Raw genomic sequence first — 15,517 nt, forward strand, 5'->3', positions numbered from 1 at the left:
GAGGACATATTGAGCCGCACTCCTTGCCAGTTGGCTGCAGTGTTTTTACTGCAGAACTGGCGGCCATATCTCGTGCTCTTGAGTACATCTGCTCATGCCCTGGGGAGTCATTTCTCCTGTGTACTGACTCATTGAGCAGCCTACAAGCTATCGATCAGTGCTACCCTCGCAACCCTCTGGTAGCATCCATTTAGGAGTCCATCTATGCCCTGGAACAGTCCCGCTGTTCCGTGGTGTTTGTGTGGACGCCAGGACACGTCGGAGTCCCTGGCAACGAACTTACCGACAGGCTGGCCAAATAGGAGACGCAGAAACCGTTTCTGAAGATGTGGATCTCATAGGAGACGCAGAAACCGTTTCTGAAGATGTGGATCTCCGAAGTTGACCTGCGTTCTGTCTTACACTACAGGGTTTTCCGGTTTTGGGAGACGGAATGGCATAACAGCACGCACAACGAACTGCAAGTCATTTAGGAGACTATGAATGTGTGGAAATCTTCCATGCAGGCCTCTCGCAGGGAATCAGTTGTCCTCTGCCAGTCCTGCATTGGCCATATGTGGCTAATGTATGGTTACCAACGCCGTCGCGAGGCCCCACCTCAGTGTTGCTGTGGCTCCCAAATGACAGTCATCCACCTCTTGATGGACTGCCCACTTTTAGCCGCTCTGCAGCAGACTTTTAACTTTCCCAGCACCCTGCCTCCAGTGTTGGGTGATAATGCCTCCACAGCAGCTTTAGTTTTACGTTTTATTCGTGAGAGCGGGTTTCATACTTCTATGTAGGTTTTAGCGCATGTCCTTTGTCCCTCTGTGCCCTTCACCCTAGAGCTCTTAGGGTGGAGGTTTTAATGTATTGCAGAGTGGCTGGCTTTCCCTTTTTATTCTCGTGGTTGACCAGCCACTGTAATCTGCTTTCATGTTTTATTCTCTTCTGTTTCTAGCGTCTCTCTGTTGTTTTCTTGTCCTCTTTTGTTCCTTTGAGTGTTCGTTGCCGTCCCTTCGTTCTTGTGGCTTTTCCTTTCTTTCCGTTTTGTTTTATATGTTTCGCCCATTTTATTCTCTCACTTGTGGCATTGTTTGGGAACAAGGGACCGATGACCTCCTAGTTTGGTCCCTTCTTCCGCCTCTAAACCAACCAACCAACCAACCAACAACCAATCTGTACATACTTAAAATCATTAGAAACTCAACTAACACTTGCTGCAGCTGTTTTTGCTATATGTGCAACTGTAATATGTTGGTCTTCATGAATACTGTTGTCAATGCAGATGTCAAGCAAAGGAGCTGACACATCAATTGGCCAGCCAGGATATTGCTCTGTCACTGACGTTTGACCATCTTTAAACTCTGTAACATTCACTTATGAAAAGGTTTGCAGTTCATACTACTTTTAGCATACTGTAAAATTATTCTAGAAAAGATTTTAGGTGGCTTTTCATCTTCAGAAAGCAAAAAAACAGATCACTAAACATTGTTCAACAAATGTGGAAACTTCAAGTGAACATGCCATTATTACATGCAATATTGAGGTTAGAAAGAAAACAATTTTTATCTGTCAGCGTGTCTCTTCTCGTCTCATTTTTGCCAATCTAATGTCTTGAAAGTACAAAACTTCTCCCAAATGTTTCATTAATACATCAGTTTGTCTCTCTAATTCTTGAAATGTCCCTTGTATAATAACACTAGTTACTGGCTTAGAAAGTAAGCAAAACAGAGGTTGTGAAGGTAAAATACAAGTAAACTATTTCTTTTTGTTTATTTCTTCTTACAGTACAAAAATGTGGACAGTCAATAAATAATGTAAGTTTACAGTAAGTAATGTTAGTTTTTTGGAGGATCTTTATATCAGTAAAACAGTTTGTAATCTTCATTAGCTAAGATTTGTCCAAATAACAAAATTCACAAGAACCATTTTCAAATAGTGGATCATCTTTTATTCAAGGTTGTCTTATAGTGAGGTAATTAAGATAAACCACTTGGCTGAAGGTTAAACTAGAAATTTTGCAATTCTCAAGCTGAAGCCTCTAGTTCGTAAGCTGAGATAAATTGACTTGCAACTGTAATTGTTCTGATTCCAGTTACATACTCAGTTGTAGATTTATGAGTAGACTAGTATCTGTATAAATCTGTTGGCCAATCATTGTGTTTGAAAAGAGGAAATGAGAATGTATACTTAATCCAAAATGTTTTCAAAATTAGGACTGAACAGATGTTTTCCATATTTTGCAGATAAAACTGTATTGTTAAACATAGTTGTTTCCACAGTATAAATTACTGGGGGATGGTAACTTAGACAGGACTAAATAAACATTCAATATAAAGTATTAGCGATGTAATTGTAGAGATTCATTAAGCTTCCTAGACAAGTCATATTCTTTTGGTGTTCTTTCTTTTGTGCTTCTCCCACATGGTTGTCGTCATGCTATATTGAGTTTCTTTATCAGTTACATAACACATTCTGTTACTGTGAATATGTATACATATATAGCCACTTAATGATACATATAGGTTGGTGCACTCCTTGGTTTGTCTGACTTCAATGCAGATTCGTTTTCTGGGAAACTGGAGGAAATGCTGGCAATCATCCGTCAAGTGAATGAGCAGTTCAGAGATCCCGTAAGTACCTCTCACATCATTAACCATAATTTACATTAATGGAATTAGAAAACATTGATAATTTATAATAAAGTTGCGAAATGGTAAATAGTCTTTCTTCATAGTTGAATGAAGTAACTTAAGTTATTTTTGAGTACAAGTGCTAAAGGAAGTCCTTCCCGTGTGGTAAGATTATCTTCCACGTTACTGTGTTGTGTTGCGTGTATGCCAGTATCAGTCTGTTTGTTATCGTACTTGTCAGTATAGCTGAATGAAGACATTTGATTCCGTCAGTTGTTGGAAAACAATCTACTCATTCGGTTGTAGTTTTAAGTGTTGTTGGTATTATTATTCATTTCTCTCCAATGAAATCAAACTGTGAAAATGGTTGACACAGACCAGTGTAATTCAGCATATTGACTGAATTTTTTTCCCCAATTAAAACCAGTGTTTTTATAACCATGTCTTCATTCTTTCAGCTCAAACCGCTCTTTGGTGATATAGTTCACTGAGTTACACATTAATTCTTCTGAATAAAGCCTGTCTGTAGCTGGTTGAACTAAAGCAGTGGTATAAACTGGGGTATGCATTGCCACGGGAGGTAACACTACCCCCGGGTATGTGATGAGATCTGAGGGTACAACCAAGTTAAAATAAGCAGTATACATCTTCATTTAATTGTGTAATGAATAGATTAATTATTTTTTGTCATTTAAAATTGATTATTGCTGTGGATTAAGTTGTTTTGGATGCAATTAACACAAAACTAATAAGCTGACATATTATTGGCAGTACAGAGTTAGTGTGAAAGTTCCCTTATGAGTATGAGAAGAAAAAAGGAACAGTGCCATATTTTAATGGAAGTTTGAAATGCATTTTACTGAAAAGGTGTGATGGCCTCCATAAATTAAAAAAAATGAAGCTAGCCCTTAAATACTCACCCCACCATTTAGGTGTGTGGGAGGTAAATGTATTGTACAAAAATTTGACACTGGCTGCACACATGCATATCACATCCAGGCACACAAACCTCTTTACATTTCGTAGCCTGTTGAAAAGTAGCAAATCCAGTATTTAATGTGTATGAAGAAGTGCTGTTCACTTTCACTCATTGGAACTTCAGTTTCATAGTTAAACTGTTGGAAGTGGCAATTGGACTCAGCAGACCCCAGCACATTCAATTCTGAACAAAAAAATTATATTGTTTTGATGTTGTTAAATAATTATTGTTGACTTCTGTCCATTGTCATTCTCTTCACTGTTGTTGTTGTTGTTGTTGTTGTTGTTGTTCAGATATTTGTTTTGTATTTAGTATTAATAAGTAACTTTCAGTTCAGTTTTTTGTGCCTGTGTATTTACTTATGCCTGGATCAAAATGTTGAAATCGTCAGTCTGCTGGAGAGTGCAAAAAAGTCACATATCTGATGTGGCAATCTGAAAAACAGATTGAACAAAAAAAACAATTGTCTGGCTAATCAGTTGTTAAAACCAGTCGGTTGTCCCATCAGTAGAGAACATCGATTCTGCATAGGGATAACGTCAGGATTTCATGACTAGGCTTTTTTTTGGGTGACGTTTAATAATCTACTTCATGTGCTTTGTGTTTTTCAATAACTATGTTGAAAAGTAGCATAGGAATGCAGTTTGACATATACAATGAAAGTTATTTACCAGCTTCTGTGTTATCTAGAATGTCTGGGTAGAGGCTCCATTCAAAAGAATCACCATATATATGATGCCATTCACACTTATCACAATCCAATACTTCTGTAAACATATAGTATTTATGCTTCAGACATACATAAGAACATGGGAATACAAATAGCATAAAACAGTTGTCTGAAGATATTTTTATATTGTTTCAACTGTTAAAATTGGCTGGTGGAGTTTCAGTTCTCAAAATGTGAAACAGAGAGAGACAAGTGAGATGTAAGATGGGAATGACAGTGAAAGCTGCAGAAAATTTATAAATGAGTGGATGAGATGCTATTTAGTTTCTTGTTTGTCTACAATTTTTAATTTTCTTGTCACCTTCTTAACAAGGCCATCCAACTATATTTCAATATGTTACAATTTGTAGCTGAAATTTTCTTTCTTGCCATGTTTCATCTGTGTTAGTATGGCATGCTTGCAGTAACCACATGTGTGCCCGCGCATGTTGTCTTATGTAAATGATTTAAAATGTTTTTTTCTTATTTTAAATTTTTTCTTCCAGGAACAGACAACATTTGTTTGTGTGTGCATAGCAGAATTCCTGTCACTATATGAAACAGAGCGACTTGTACAGGAACTCACAAAGTGTGGAATTGACACACACAATATTATTGTGAACCAGCTGCTGTTTCCCTCTGCAGGAGAAGTGCCATGTCGTATGTGTGCAGCAAGACACAAAGTCCAGGAGAAATATTTGGATCAGGTGAGCATGTATTCTTCGCTATTCTAATATAGTAAAACCTGTTTTCAATTAACATCGGAGAACCCATAACTTTTCCCTTAAACTGCAAATTTCCGTAAAGTGGGCTGTAGCCCAAGAACACGGAAGTGGTGACCCACAACCTGAATTTTAACATTAAGCAAGATAAGAAATTTTTAATAATAAAACTCAGGTACTAGAGACGAAAATCTATCTTAACATTAATATAACTTGTCCTTCACAAAACTGAACATATGCAATAGCATTATCTTTCAACAAATAGTCTTTTTTTTATTTAGAAGAGTTGTTTGCTTCTTTCTTCCAACATAGTGCAGTGACAGATATCACTTCAACAGGTTGATGCTGGTAACGACTGAATCATCTGCACAGAAAGAGGAAAATAGTCCCTAACAGTATCAAGTCCTTGCACAACTGCAGCGAAACTTAGTGCAAGTGACTCCTCACCCTCTTCCTCATCATTGTTATTATTGTCGCTATCATCTAGTGCAGAGTGCTCATTCAACATAGCTTACTCACATACAACTCGGATGTGGAAGTGAGGGTGTCATCATTGAAAGAAATGGAAGTTCTGAAGTGGCAGACTTGCTGCTCCTACTTCAGGGACGTGACTTCTTTAACAACAGTGGGTGATACTGGATAACAGCAAGTCTTCACAAAACAGTTCAGGGCAGTCAGTTGTGTCACGGCATCCCAGTGAGCAACGTATTAGGGTCATTATTTAATTTCTCTTCAGAAATGAAATTGACCTGTGTAAAAACGGCTACTCCATATTCAGCTCGAAAAGACCTTTCTTGAAGATGTCAGTAAATAAAATGTCAGTTGTCTTCGATGTCGTAAATAATATTCAGCTCCTGCTGAACTGGGAGTTTCCTCCTTTTTCAGGGCATAATTTTCTTTAGGTGTAACTGGCAGTACTCAATTCAACACTTGACTGACTAACGCAATGTTAGTTATCGTATTGATGTCTTCATACGGCAGCTAATCATATTTGGATGGAAATCATCAGCCACAATTTCTGCTTCCTGATTAGTTCAAGCTTTTGCTCAACATGTTATCAAAGTCCTGTTAAGACAGGTACGTATTGTAACCCCAAGTGCGAATGGATCTAGCATAAGGACCTCACCCTGATGACAAAGTTGATTTGTTTGATGATATGACTTGGAGCACAGTAATATTGATTTTCAACAAACACTATCTACCTTTTTTGGGTAAACCATTGTCATTTATCATTTGCAGACCTATTTTTATTAGCATAATGTGTTCAAAAACATTAGCAAAAGCCACAAACTCTGTGTTAGGACTTTCACAAAAGCTGAGTGTTGATAGACTCTTTCATATTTATTTCTTAAAAGGAGCTGCCTTAAAGCAGAATTAGTTAAAAACAAATTTAATTAATATCATCCTTTTGGGAGTTACATTGGGACCTTAATTATTATAATGTTTTTATTGTAACAGCAAGAAATGCAGGTGGAGTTTTCAGAAGTAAAAATGATAATCTTGTTGCATTGTTTATGGAGGTGTGTGTGTGTGTGTGTGTGTGTGTGTGTGTGTGTGTGTGTGTGTGTGTGTGTGTCAAATTAATTACCAGAAAACTTAATATGACCATTGAATTGAACACACAACTTTCCAGCCTGCCAATGTGCTGCCAAACTGCACCATACCAATAATGTGGCTACACTGTCTTTCTTCTTCCTGTATTAATCCTTCCATCCCAACCTAATTATTCTTTTTACATGTCCATCCTCCATTTGTGCAGAATGATAAATACATTACTAATAGATGACATATAGGTAGTTTCAAAATAAGGCCATATCTCTACATAAACTGATGATAACACAGCGGACTTTTCTTTACATAGGAAGATAGAGAATTACTGCCACACGTAATTCTAACTACCTTTCTTGACATTGATCTCCATCTCACTGAAGCCCATATCTAAACGTCAGTCCACACACAACCAAGCAACAGCACCTACACTCCGACAGTTGTCACCCCTTCCACATCAAACTGTCACTTCCCTACACCCTAGACAACTGCAGCAAACCACCTATACTGATGCCAACAGCCTGTCCTTGACTTTCCTCCCCTGCAATTACCCCACAAATCTTATTCACAAACAACTACGAGTTACAAAAACCTCAGGAGCCTCCTCTTTGTCACTCAGTACTGGCTTTGAATGCTTCATTGTTAATTCGTCAAGGCTGTCATCTTCTCAGATCTGGCCCCCCTCCCTGATACCCTCCCCACACCATCCATTGTCACCTTCTTCACCCTCCTAATCTCCGTAGTATCCTAGTTAAACAGTATTACTTTCCCCGTACCATTGCCCCGTTGCAAGGTTCCTATCTCTGCAATGGTCCTCAGTATAAAACCTGTACAGTGCGTCCACTCATAACAATGTGCTCCATCCTTGCCATTAAGTTGTACATCATATTTGAAGGCAGACCAACTTGCGAAACCATGCATATTTATCAATTAACTTGTGTCCACTGCATAGCATTTTATATGGGAATGACCACTGCAAAACTGGGTAAAGAAACTGCCTGGCAGATTAAAACTGTGTGCCCGACCGAGACTCGAACTCGGGACCTTTGCCTTTCGCGGGCAAGTGCTCTACCATCTGAGCTACTGAAGCACGACTCACGCCCGGTCCTCACAGCTTTACTTCTGCCAGTATCTCGTCTCCTACCTTCCAATCTTTACAGAAGCTCTCCTGAGAACCTTGCAGAACTAGCACTCCTGAAAGAAAGGATATTGCGGAGACATGACTTAGCCACAGCCTGGGGGATGTTTCCAGAATGAGATTTTCACTCTGCTGTGCGAAAGGCAAAGGTCCCGAGTTCGAGTCTCGGTCGGGCACACAGTTTTAATCTGCCAGGAAGTTTCATATCAGCGCACACTCCGCTGCAGAGTGGAAATCTCATTCTGAAAACTGGGTAACTTTGGAAACCTTCAGTACCCAGTTACTACACATGCTCTGAGGGACCTGAGTGCCTGCTACACCAAATGGGCTCTTTGGATCCTCTGATCCCATATTAATTTTCCTGAACTCTGCAGATGGAAACATGCCTTCCAACACCCCGTCTACTTTTTCTTTATGATGGCCATTTTTAATCATATGTTAATACATATATCTCATCTAACCCTCTAATTGCAGGTGATTTTCCCATTTTTCCCGAAAGAATTGCAAGGCATTTTTATTCAATAATTAGAATAGTTGTAAGAATAAAATTAAAGGAAAGTAACTAGGAAACAAGAAACTTAATTTAGAGTTGCAAAATAAACTTAATGATACTTTTTGTGAGTGTCGTATATTTTGAATTAAGGATCCCTACACGAGCTTGGGAACTTGGTTACAAACTTGCTGGCACAAAAAGGTCTATGCAAGTGAAACTGGAGATCATGTAAAATGTGACTCCTCATGTTTCAGACCAAAAGGTACAATATTCAGCAGGAGAATAGTGACCTCTGATGTTCCAGAGCTGCAGAAAGAGACATAGGAAATGGCAACCTATGATGTTCCAGGGCAACAGAAAAGTGTTTGGTAGAAAATTTCAACTTCTGAGATGCAAACAGTGCTAAAATTATGTCCATTGTGATAAGTGGGGCCTGCAAAATTGTCTGGAAAGACTAGAGCTGAACGCATACTTCTGCACTTTCCATGGCTGGAGGGTTAATTTTCCTCTTTTTTACTGTTACATTTTCATCTTTGTTGTCCTCCCTGCCACTTTCGCTTCGCATATTTTTATTTTCACCCTTTGGTTCTTGATATTACTGTTTCTCTTCCTCAAAATTCATCTTTCTCTCTCTCTGGATTTAAGCTGGCACAATGCTTACCATATCTGACCACTACTCTCTCTCTCTCTCTCTCTCTCTCTCTAACACCTCCCCCTTCATCTTTGTAAACTCTTCTCCTCACAAGAGGTGGGTCTATTTAATTTTTCTCAAGCTATCCCCTGCCTTTTTCCCAAGGAATGTGATGGGTAAAACCTTAACATGTTATACAATGCTAAGTACTATTTGCTACGCACTTTGCAGTGGTTTGCCAAGTAAGTATTTAGATGGAGGTATATTGGACCCTTATGACAATCTGACATAAAAATAGAAAAAACGGAAAATAAAACAAATATGAAGAAATGACACAGAATTCAGCCATTGGAAACAACTCTTTGTCTAAAACTTACACAGGAAAGAAAAATAACCTTGGGTTTTACGAGACACACACATTAACTGCTAACAAATTAAAACGATGTGCTGGACTGTAACCCAAACTTGGGAATCATGGCGTTTCACAGACAAGTGCTCGATGAACTATTGTATGCAACCTACACTCACTTCTTTACTTCTGTCAGTACCGCGTCTTCTACCTTCCAAACTTCACAGAAGTGCAGAATGAAAATTCATTCTGGAACCAATCCACCAGGCTGTGACTAAGCCATGCCTCTGCATTAGCATTTCCTCCAGTACTAGTCCTGCAAGGTATGTAGGAGAACTTTTGTAATGTTTGGAAGATAAGAGATGCAGTACTGACAGACATCCAGCTGTGAGGGCAGATCATAAGACATGCTTGGACAGCTCAGTTGGTATAGCACTTGCTCATGAAAGGTCATGGTCTCAGATTTCAAGTCTTCTGTCTAGCACACAGTTTTAATCTGTTCAGGTGTTTCAAATTGGTGCACACTCTGATGCAAAGTGAAAATTCGTTCTGGAAACTCTACATGTGGTTTTACAGTTCCAGAGGTAGAGAAAGCCATGCACTATAAGGTACCTGACTTGAAAAGGGACACACACACACACACACACACACACACACACACACACACACACACACACAAAACCTGTACAACTACATTGTGCCAGCTGAACACACTGTCCTGGGACAGCTGTTTTGTAGCTTGACTAAGATTTAGGGTTCTGTCAGGTGGACTGTTAGAGGGGAAGAAGGAGACAAGAAATGGGACATGAGTTGGGGTAGTGTGGCTGAGGGCTGACTACCTGGATCCCTACTTGTCACTGTTGATGCCAACAACCACCCTCGTATCCATAGCATTGCCACTGCCAAACACTACCTCACCCAACATCTTTTCTGACTACAGCCACACCACTTTACTCCTTGTACATGTAACAGAGTACATCTTCACACATAACAACTAATCCTGGAGGCAAGTATACAAATAAATCCACAACACGACCACGGGCATCCATGTGGCTCCCTCGTATGCCAACCTGTCAGTGGGTTACATAGATGGTTGAATCTTTACTTTTTTTCTGAAATGTTTACATATCTTGTAGCAATCTTAGGTGCAGAGAAGAATATCCTAACTCGCTTTATTCATTGTCAAAGAGTGAAATAAAAATGCCACTTTTACACACCATCCACATTCACCACTACAGAGAATTGGTGAATAAAAATGATCTGCATTCCTTGAAAAGCCTGGGTGCACAGGTGTAGTGATCTACACTTAGTCTGTTACTGTAAATTAAAGACAACTCCAGTAAATCAAAACACAAAATGCAAGCAGAAATGAGACACATCAATAACTTTTTACATATAATTATGCCATTATATATAGACATAAAAATTCTCCAAAAAATTGTTTCACAAGTAAATTCAAATATAAAGAAGGAAATTGTGTTTTTAAAACTCTTCCACCTTTCGTACAACTTCGTTTTTCTTGACATCTTGATCCAAAAATGAAATGAGTTCACTTGAAGGTGAGGGATACAATTTTTTCATAGCACTTATTGTCAAGTTTATACAATTGTGCACTGTGACTTTGTAATGATGGGACACCCACCTAAGGGAATCCAAACATCATCTTTCCTATTGTGCCATGAAAAGAATTGTGATTCAGCAGGAGACGTGCAGGTAATCTGAACACCTTTGAATTTGTATGATACATGGGAAATGTGTGCTTTGCACCAGTTTTTATTGTATTTGAAAGCCAAATACTGCCTGAATTGCAGGTGTTCCCACAAAGCATTTTCATGAACTTCCATAGCAACAGTGCCCCCATCATGGTCTAACCTATGTTTTAAGCATTATATCAACAGAGTAGCTTACGTACTAGATCCATAAAAAAATGAGGTCTGTAGGACAACTCATTACCAAGCAGTACGTCTCGGAAAATTGGTGCCTTAATAATGAAAGAATCCACATCCTTGAGCTTTCAAACCTGAATTTATCGTCAATGGTTGGAGTTAAGACAGTGCTATTTGGCCGTTGCATGCGTATTCAAATACAGAAATATGTAAACAGGCAGAATACGGCGCTGCGGTCGGAATCGCCTGTATAAAACAACTACTGCCAGGTGCAGTTGTTACATTGGTCACTGCTTCTACAGTGGCAGGTTATCAAGATTCAAGCGAGTTTGAACATGCTGTCATAATCGTTGGTGCAAGAGTGATGGGACACAGCATCTCTGAGGTAGTGATGATGTGGTGATTTTCCCATACGAACATTTCACGAGTGTACCGTGAATATCAGTAATACGGTAAAACATCAAATCTCCGACATTGCTGTGGCTAGAAAAAGATCCTGCTAGAATGGGACCGATGATGACTGGAGGGAATTGTTCAACATGGCAGAAGTGCAACCCTTCCACAAAGTGCTGCAGATTTCAATGCTGGCCCATCAACAAGTGTCAGCGTGCGAACCATTCAACAAAACATTATCAGTATGGGCTTTTAGAGCTGAAGGCCCACTCGTGTACCCGTGATGACTGCACAGCACAAAGCTTTACAACTTTCTTGGGCCTTGAACCTTGACATTGGACTGTTGATCATGGAAACAGGTTGCCTGGTTGGTCGAGTCTCATTTCAAATTGTATCAAGTGGATGGACATGTAGAAGTATGGAGACAACCTCATGAATCCATGGACCATGCATGTCAGCAAGGAGCTGTTCAAGTTGGTAGAGGCTCTGTAATGGTGTGGGGCGTGTGCAGTTGGAGTGATATAGGACAACTGATAAATTTAGATGCAACTCTGGGAGGTGACATGTACATAAGCCTCGTGTCTGATAATCTGCATCCATTCATGTCAGTTGTGCATTCTGACAGACTGGGGCAAGTCCAGCAGTACAATGTTACACCCTACACATCCAGAATTGCTACAGAGTGGCTCTAGGAACACTCTTTTGAGTTTAAGCAATTCTGCTGGCCACCAAACTCACCAGACGTGAACATTATTAAGCACATCTAGGATGCTTTGCAACGTGCTGTTCAAAAGAGATCTCCACCCGCTTGTACTCTTATGGATTTATGTACAGCCCTGCAGGATTCATGGTGTCAATTCTCTCTGGCACTACTTCAGATATTAGTTGAGTCATGCCATGTTTGTTGCAGCACTTCTGCGTGCTCCAGGGGACCCTACACAATATTAAGCAGGTGTACCAGTTTATTTGGGTCTTCAGTGTATGAGTAAATTCTGAAATGGTCAGCTTAGGATCTACCAAAATATATGAGAGTTTACATGGAATGACTGTAAAAGCTTTGTCACAGGGGCTGTGGAATTTGAAATGCGATGACCTCCACTGTGCTGCTAAATATTCAGAAGAAACCCGGATTGGGCATATGGCACATGTGCCTTAACATTGTATATGTGTCCGCAGTGCACTGAAGTGGCAATTCACGACTGCAGGTGATGCTCTGAAAACAAGACTAGTGCCCACAAGTTCTTGAAACTACCTGTGATAGCTTTGACATCCTCACATGGAACAAGGCAGCTGACATCCACGTAGATGCAGATGCTAAAACCAACTGCACAGGAACATCCAGAAGATAAAAAGTATTTTGTCATTCTCACTTTTTAGTAAAACTTCAAGGTCATTCTTAGTTGATAACTTTTGTATTCAGTAGCAGACTCTATAGAACAAGTGAATTATAAGACTTAAAACAGGAAAGACTAAAAAATATATATCTGCTAGTAGTGCAAGCTCTCTTGTAGATAGCCAATTGAAGAAACTCCCTCCTGAGTGAGGTGGAACCAGCGACATGCCACTTCGTAACTCCGCATCTCTGTTCATTACACTACACTGCACTTCTGTAACATACGACCATGTCTTGAATGTTACCATCTCGTGAAGGCTTTAATTTCTGATATTGTATTAACTGAATTATTTTATTAATTGAATTACAACAAATCGCACCAATACAACATGATTTTTATGGGTCTTCAGTGTGATTCCATATTATGGTCACTGTGGGCTACACAAACGTACCACTGCTGGTGCCATGTTGCTTTCCTGTCCCATGCAACTCTGCTTTTCCTTGTAGCATTCCTATCCCATGCACCTGTTATCTCTCCCAGCCACCACAGCTGTCAACTACCCTTCCTTAACTGTCCCTCCTGCTCACAAGTTATAATGTGAAAAAAGGACTTCAAAAAATTTGTGAAGATTCTCCTGAGGTATAAGATAATTAGAAACAGTTTAGTTTGTTGTAAGGAGCTTGAGAGTTGAGCAGAATGAGGAAACCAGTATAAAACACATCCCCGCCAAAGGATTAGTGAGAATCATTGATCATTCAGAAAAATCCAATACACACAATAAAATTTTTGTTCAGAACACTAGAACACAGTATATGTAACAGACTTGATGAATGCAGCACTGCAGATTTTACAAAACTGGGAAGCCCCAGAATTTGGTTGTGCAGATGTAGAATTTTGTACAGATGACTCAGAATTTTGTAAGAAAAAGTATTAATGAATTCCATCTATAAAGCTTTACAATAATAATAATAATAATAATAATAATAATATAAATTACCCATACAATCAGGAATCATGTTTTGAGAGTACTGTAATTCTGTGCCCTTTCTTTAGTTTACTCAAAACCCACATGCATATGTAGTTATGTATGTCATTTAATGGTATCACTACAGTGGATACCCGATTTAATAGAACATTTAAAATCATCTTGAATGTCAAAGGTGGCCCTTGAAGCCCCAACCCCTATAAGGCAGTGATGTTACCCTAAGACTATAGTGTGTGTCCAGCCCATAGTTACAGTGTACACAAGGTACAGAGCATCTTCATGAGTGTACTATAATGTGTGCAAAAGCACATCTTCCTATAAATTATCTATTACAATATTGCAGCCATCATTGGTACAGTGATTATTTTCTGTTCCAGATAGCTGATCTTTATGAAGACTTCCATGTAACAAAGCTTCCACTTCTTGACCATGAAGTGCGTGGGGTGCAGCAAGTAAAGGAATTTTCTGAGAACCTTGTACAACCTTATCGTCCAAAATAATTTTGATATAGTTATAAAGAATTATTAAGTTTGTATTGTGATGAAACTTATTTTTAACCAAAATAAATTTGACAGTGTCTGTTTAAACTGGTGAACATTTTATTACAATTTGCTATTTTGGCCTTGTCTCATGATGTAACAAAGTCTTAGTAGACCTCTACAAAAAGTATTACTTTATTTCTGTTTGTCTTTCTTTTTGGGGAAGAAATATGTTCAGTGTAAACCCTCTGGTCCCTACTCCCTTACCTCTGTCAAGGTCTGACATTCTTTTTTGTGGTAAATAAGCACTAATTTTACATACATTCCGTTTGTGCAAATTTCTGTAAGCTCTATTTTCATTGCTACTTTTTGACATGTTTTGATTTGTATTTTTCTTTACTATCACATAATGTTATTTGATATTGTTTCTTGCTGAAGCTAGCTTGTTTCACTCTGCAAATGTTCTCAACCCCTTTTGATATTCTGTTTGAATAGTGCTCTTGCCCTGTGTCCATTCAGAATTATATCTACATCTACATGATTGTAGTGTAGGATACCTTGTCTAAGTATTATTTATGCCATACTCCATTGCATTAAGGTATGTTGCACTTACCTTCAACTCCATATGAAATCTAATTATCTTATGTATTTCATTGCTGTTCCTGTATAATGTCTGGTAGAGGGGTGTACTATGTTTTCGAACGTGTAAATGACACTAGATTCTTCAGATCTTAGGAGCAGATCTTAACAGCTGTTTGATTCCTTGCTTGTAAGATATCCGCTTGGAATTAACTGTGTATTTCAGCTAAAACTCTCAAAAATAATCCTCTCAAAAATCATATGGCTTTTCTCCGAGCCGTTTCAGTTTCATCAGTAAATGTGATCATGTATGGTCCCAGACAACACTCAAGCATGAAAGTAGAAGTGGGGGTGTTGGAATAATAACTGAAATACTTTGGCTTTCCATAAATTACTATAGGTTGTACCAAATAGCAAACGTTTCAGGGACATCAGCCAACAATATTTGTGATCAGGGTTGCTGAACTTTGAGTTTCTGAGTGTGGCAGCGGTCACTCCCACCAGTCTTCTATTAGAATAAGCTCTGTGTATTCCTCATTAATAACTGTAAGGTCTGAGGGTGAAACATTGTGTATTAGAGAAAAACGGGGACCTTTAATTCCAAAGATGAATGCAGCCTACACTGAAAACTTAAATCTGGAAGTAAGGTATAGTGTGAGGGAAGAAAAAAGTGTTAA

General features: G+C 38.9%; 1 protein-coding gene across 1 annotated transcript in view; it reads left to right on the forward strand.

Annotated features, from left to right (window-relative positions):
* LOC126484296 (ATPase ASNA1 homolog) overlaps positions 1-14,369 on the forward strand; it is a 79,612-nt gene extending 65,243 nt beyond the window's left edge. The window contains exons 5-7 of the mRNA XM_050107723.1: positions 2,508-2,615; positions 4,810-5,010; positions 14,160-14,369. Of these exons, the coding sequence (XP_049963680.1) occupies positions 2,508-2,615; positions 4,810-5,010; positions 14,160-14,282 (432 nt within the window). The 3' untranslated portion in view covers positions 14,283-14,369. The remainder of the gene's footprint in view (positions 1-2,507; positions 2,616-4,809; positions 5,011-14,159) is intronic.
* The last annotated feature ends 1,148 nt before the right edge of the window (positions 14,370-15,517 follow it).

Source organism: Schistocerca serialis, chromosome 6, assembly GCF_023864345.2.
Source record: "Schistocerca serialis cubense isolate TAMUIC-IGC-003099 chromosome 6, iqSchSeri2.2, whole genome shotgun sequence".
NCBI classification, from domain to species: domain Eukaryota; kingdom Metazoa; phylum Arthropoda; class Insecta; order Orthoptera; family Acrididae; genus Schistocerca; species Schistocerca serialis.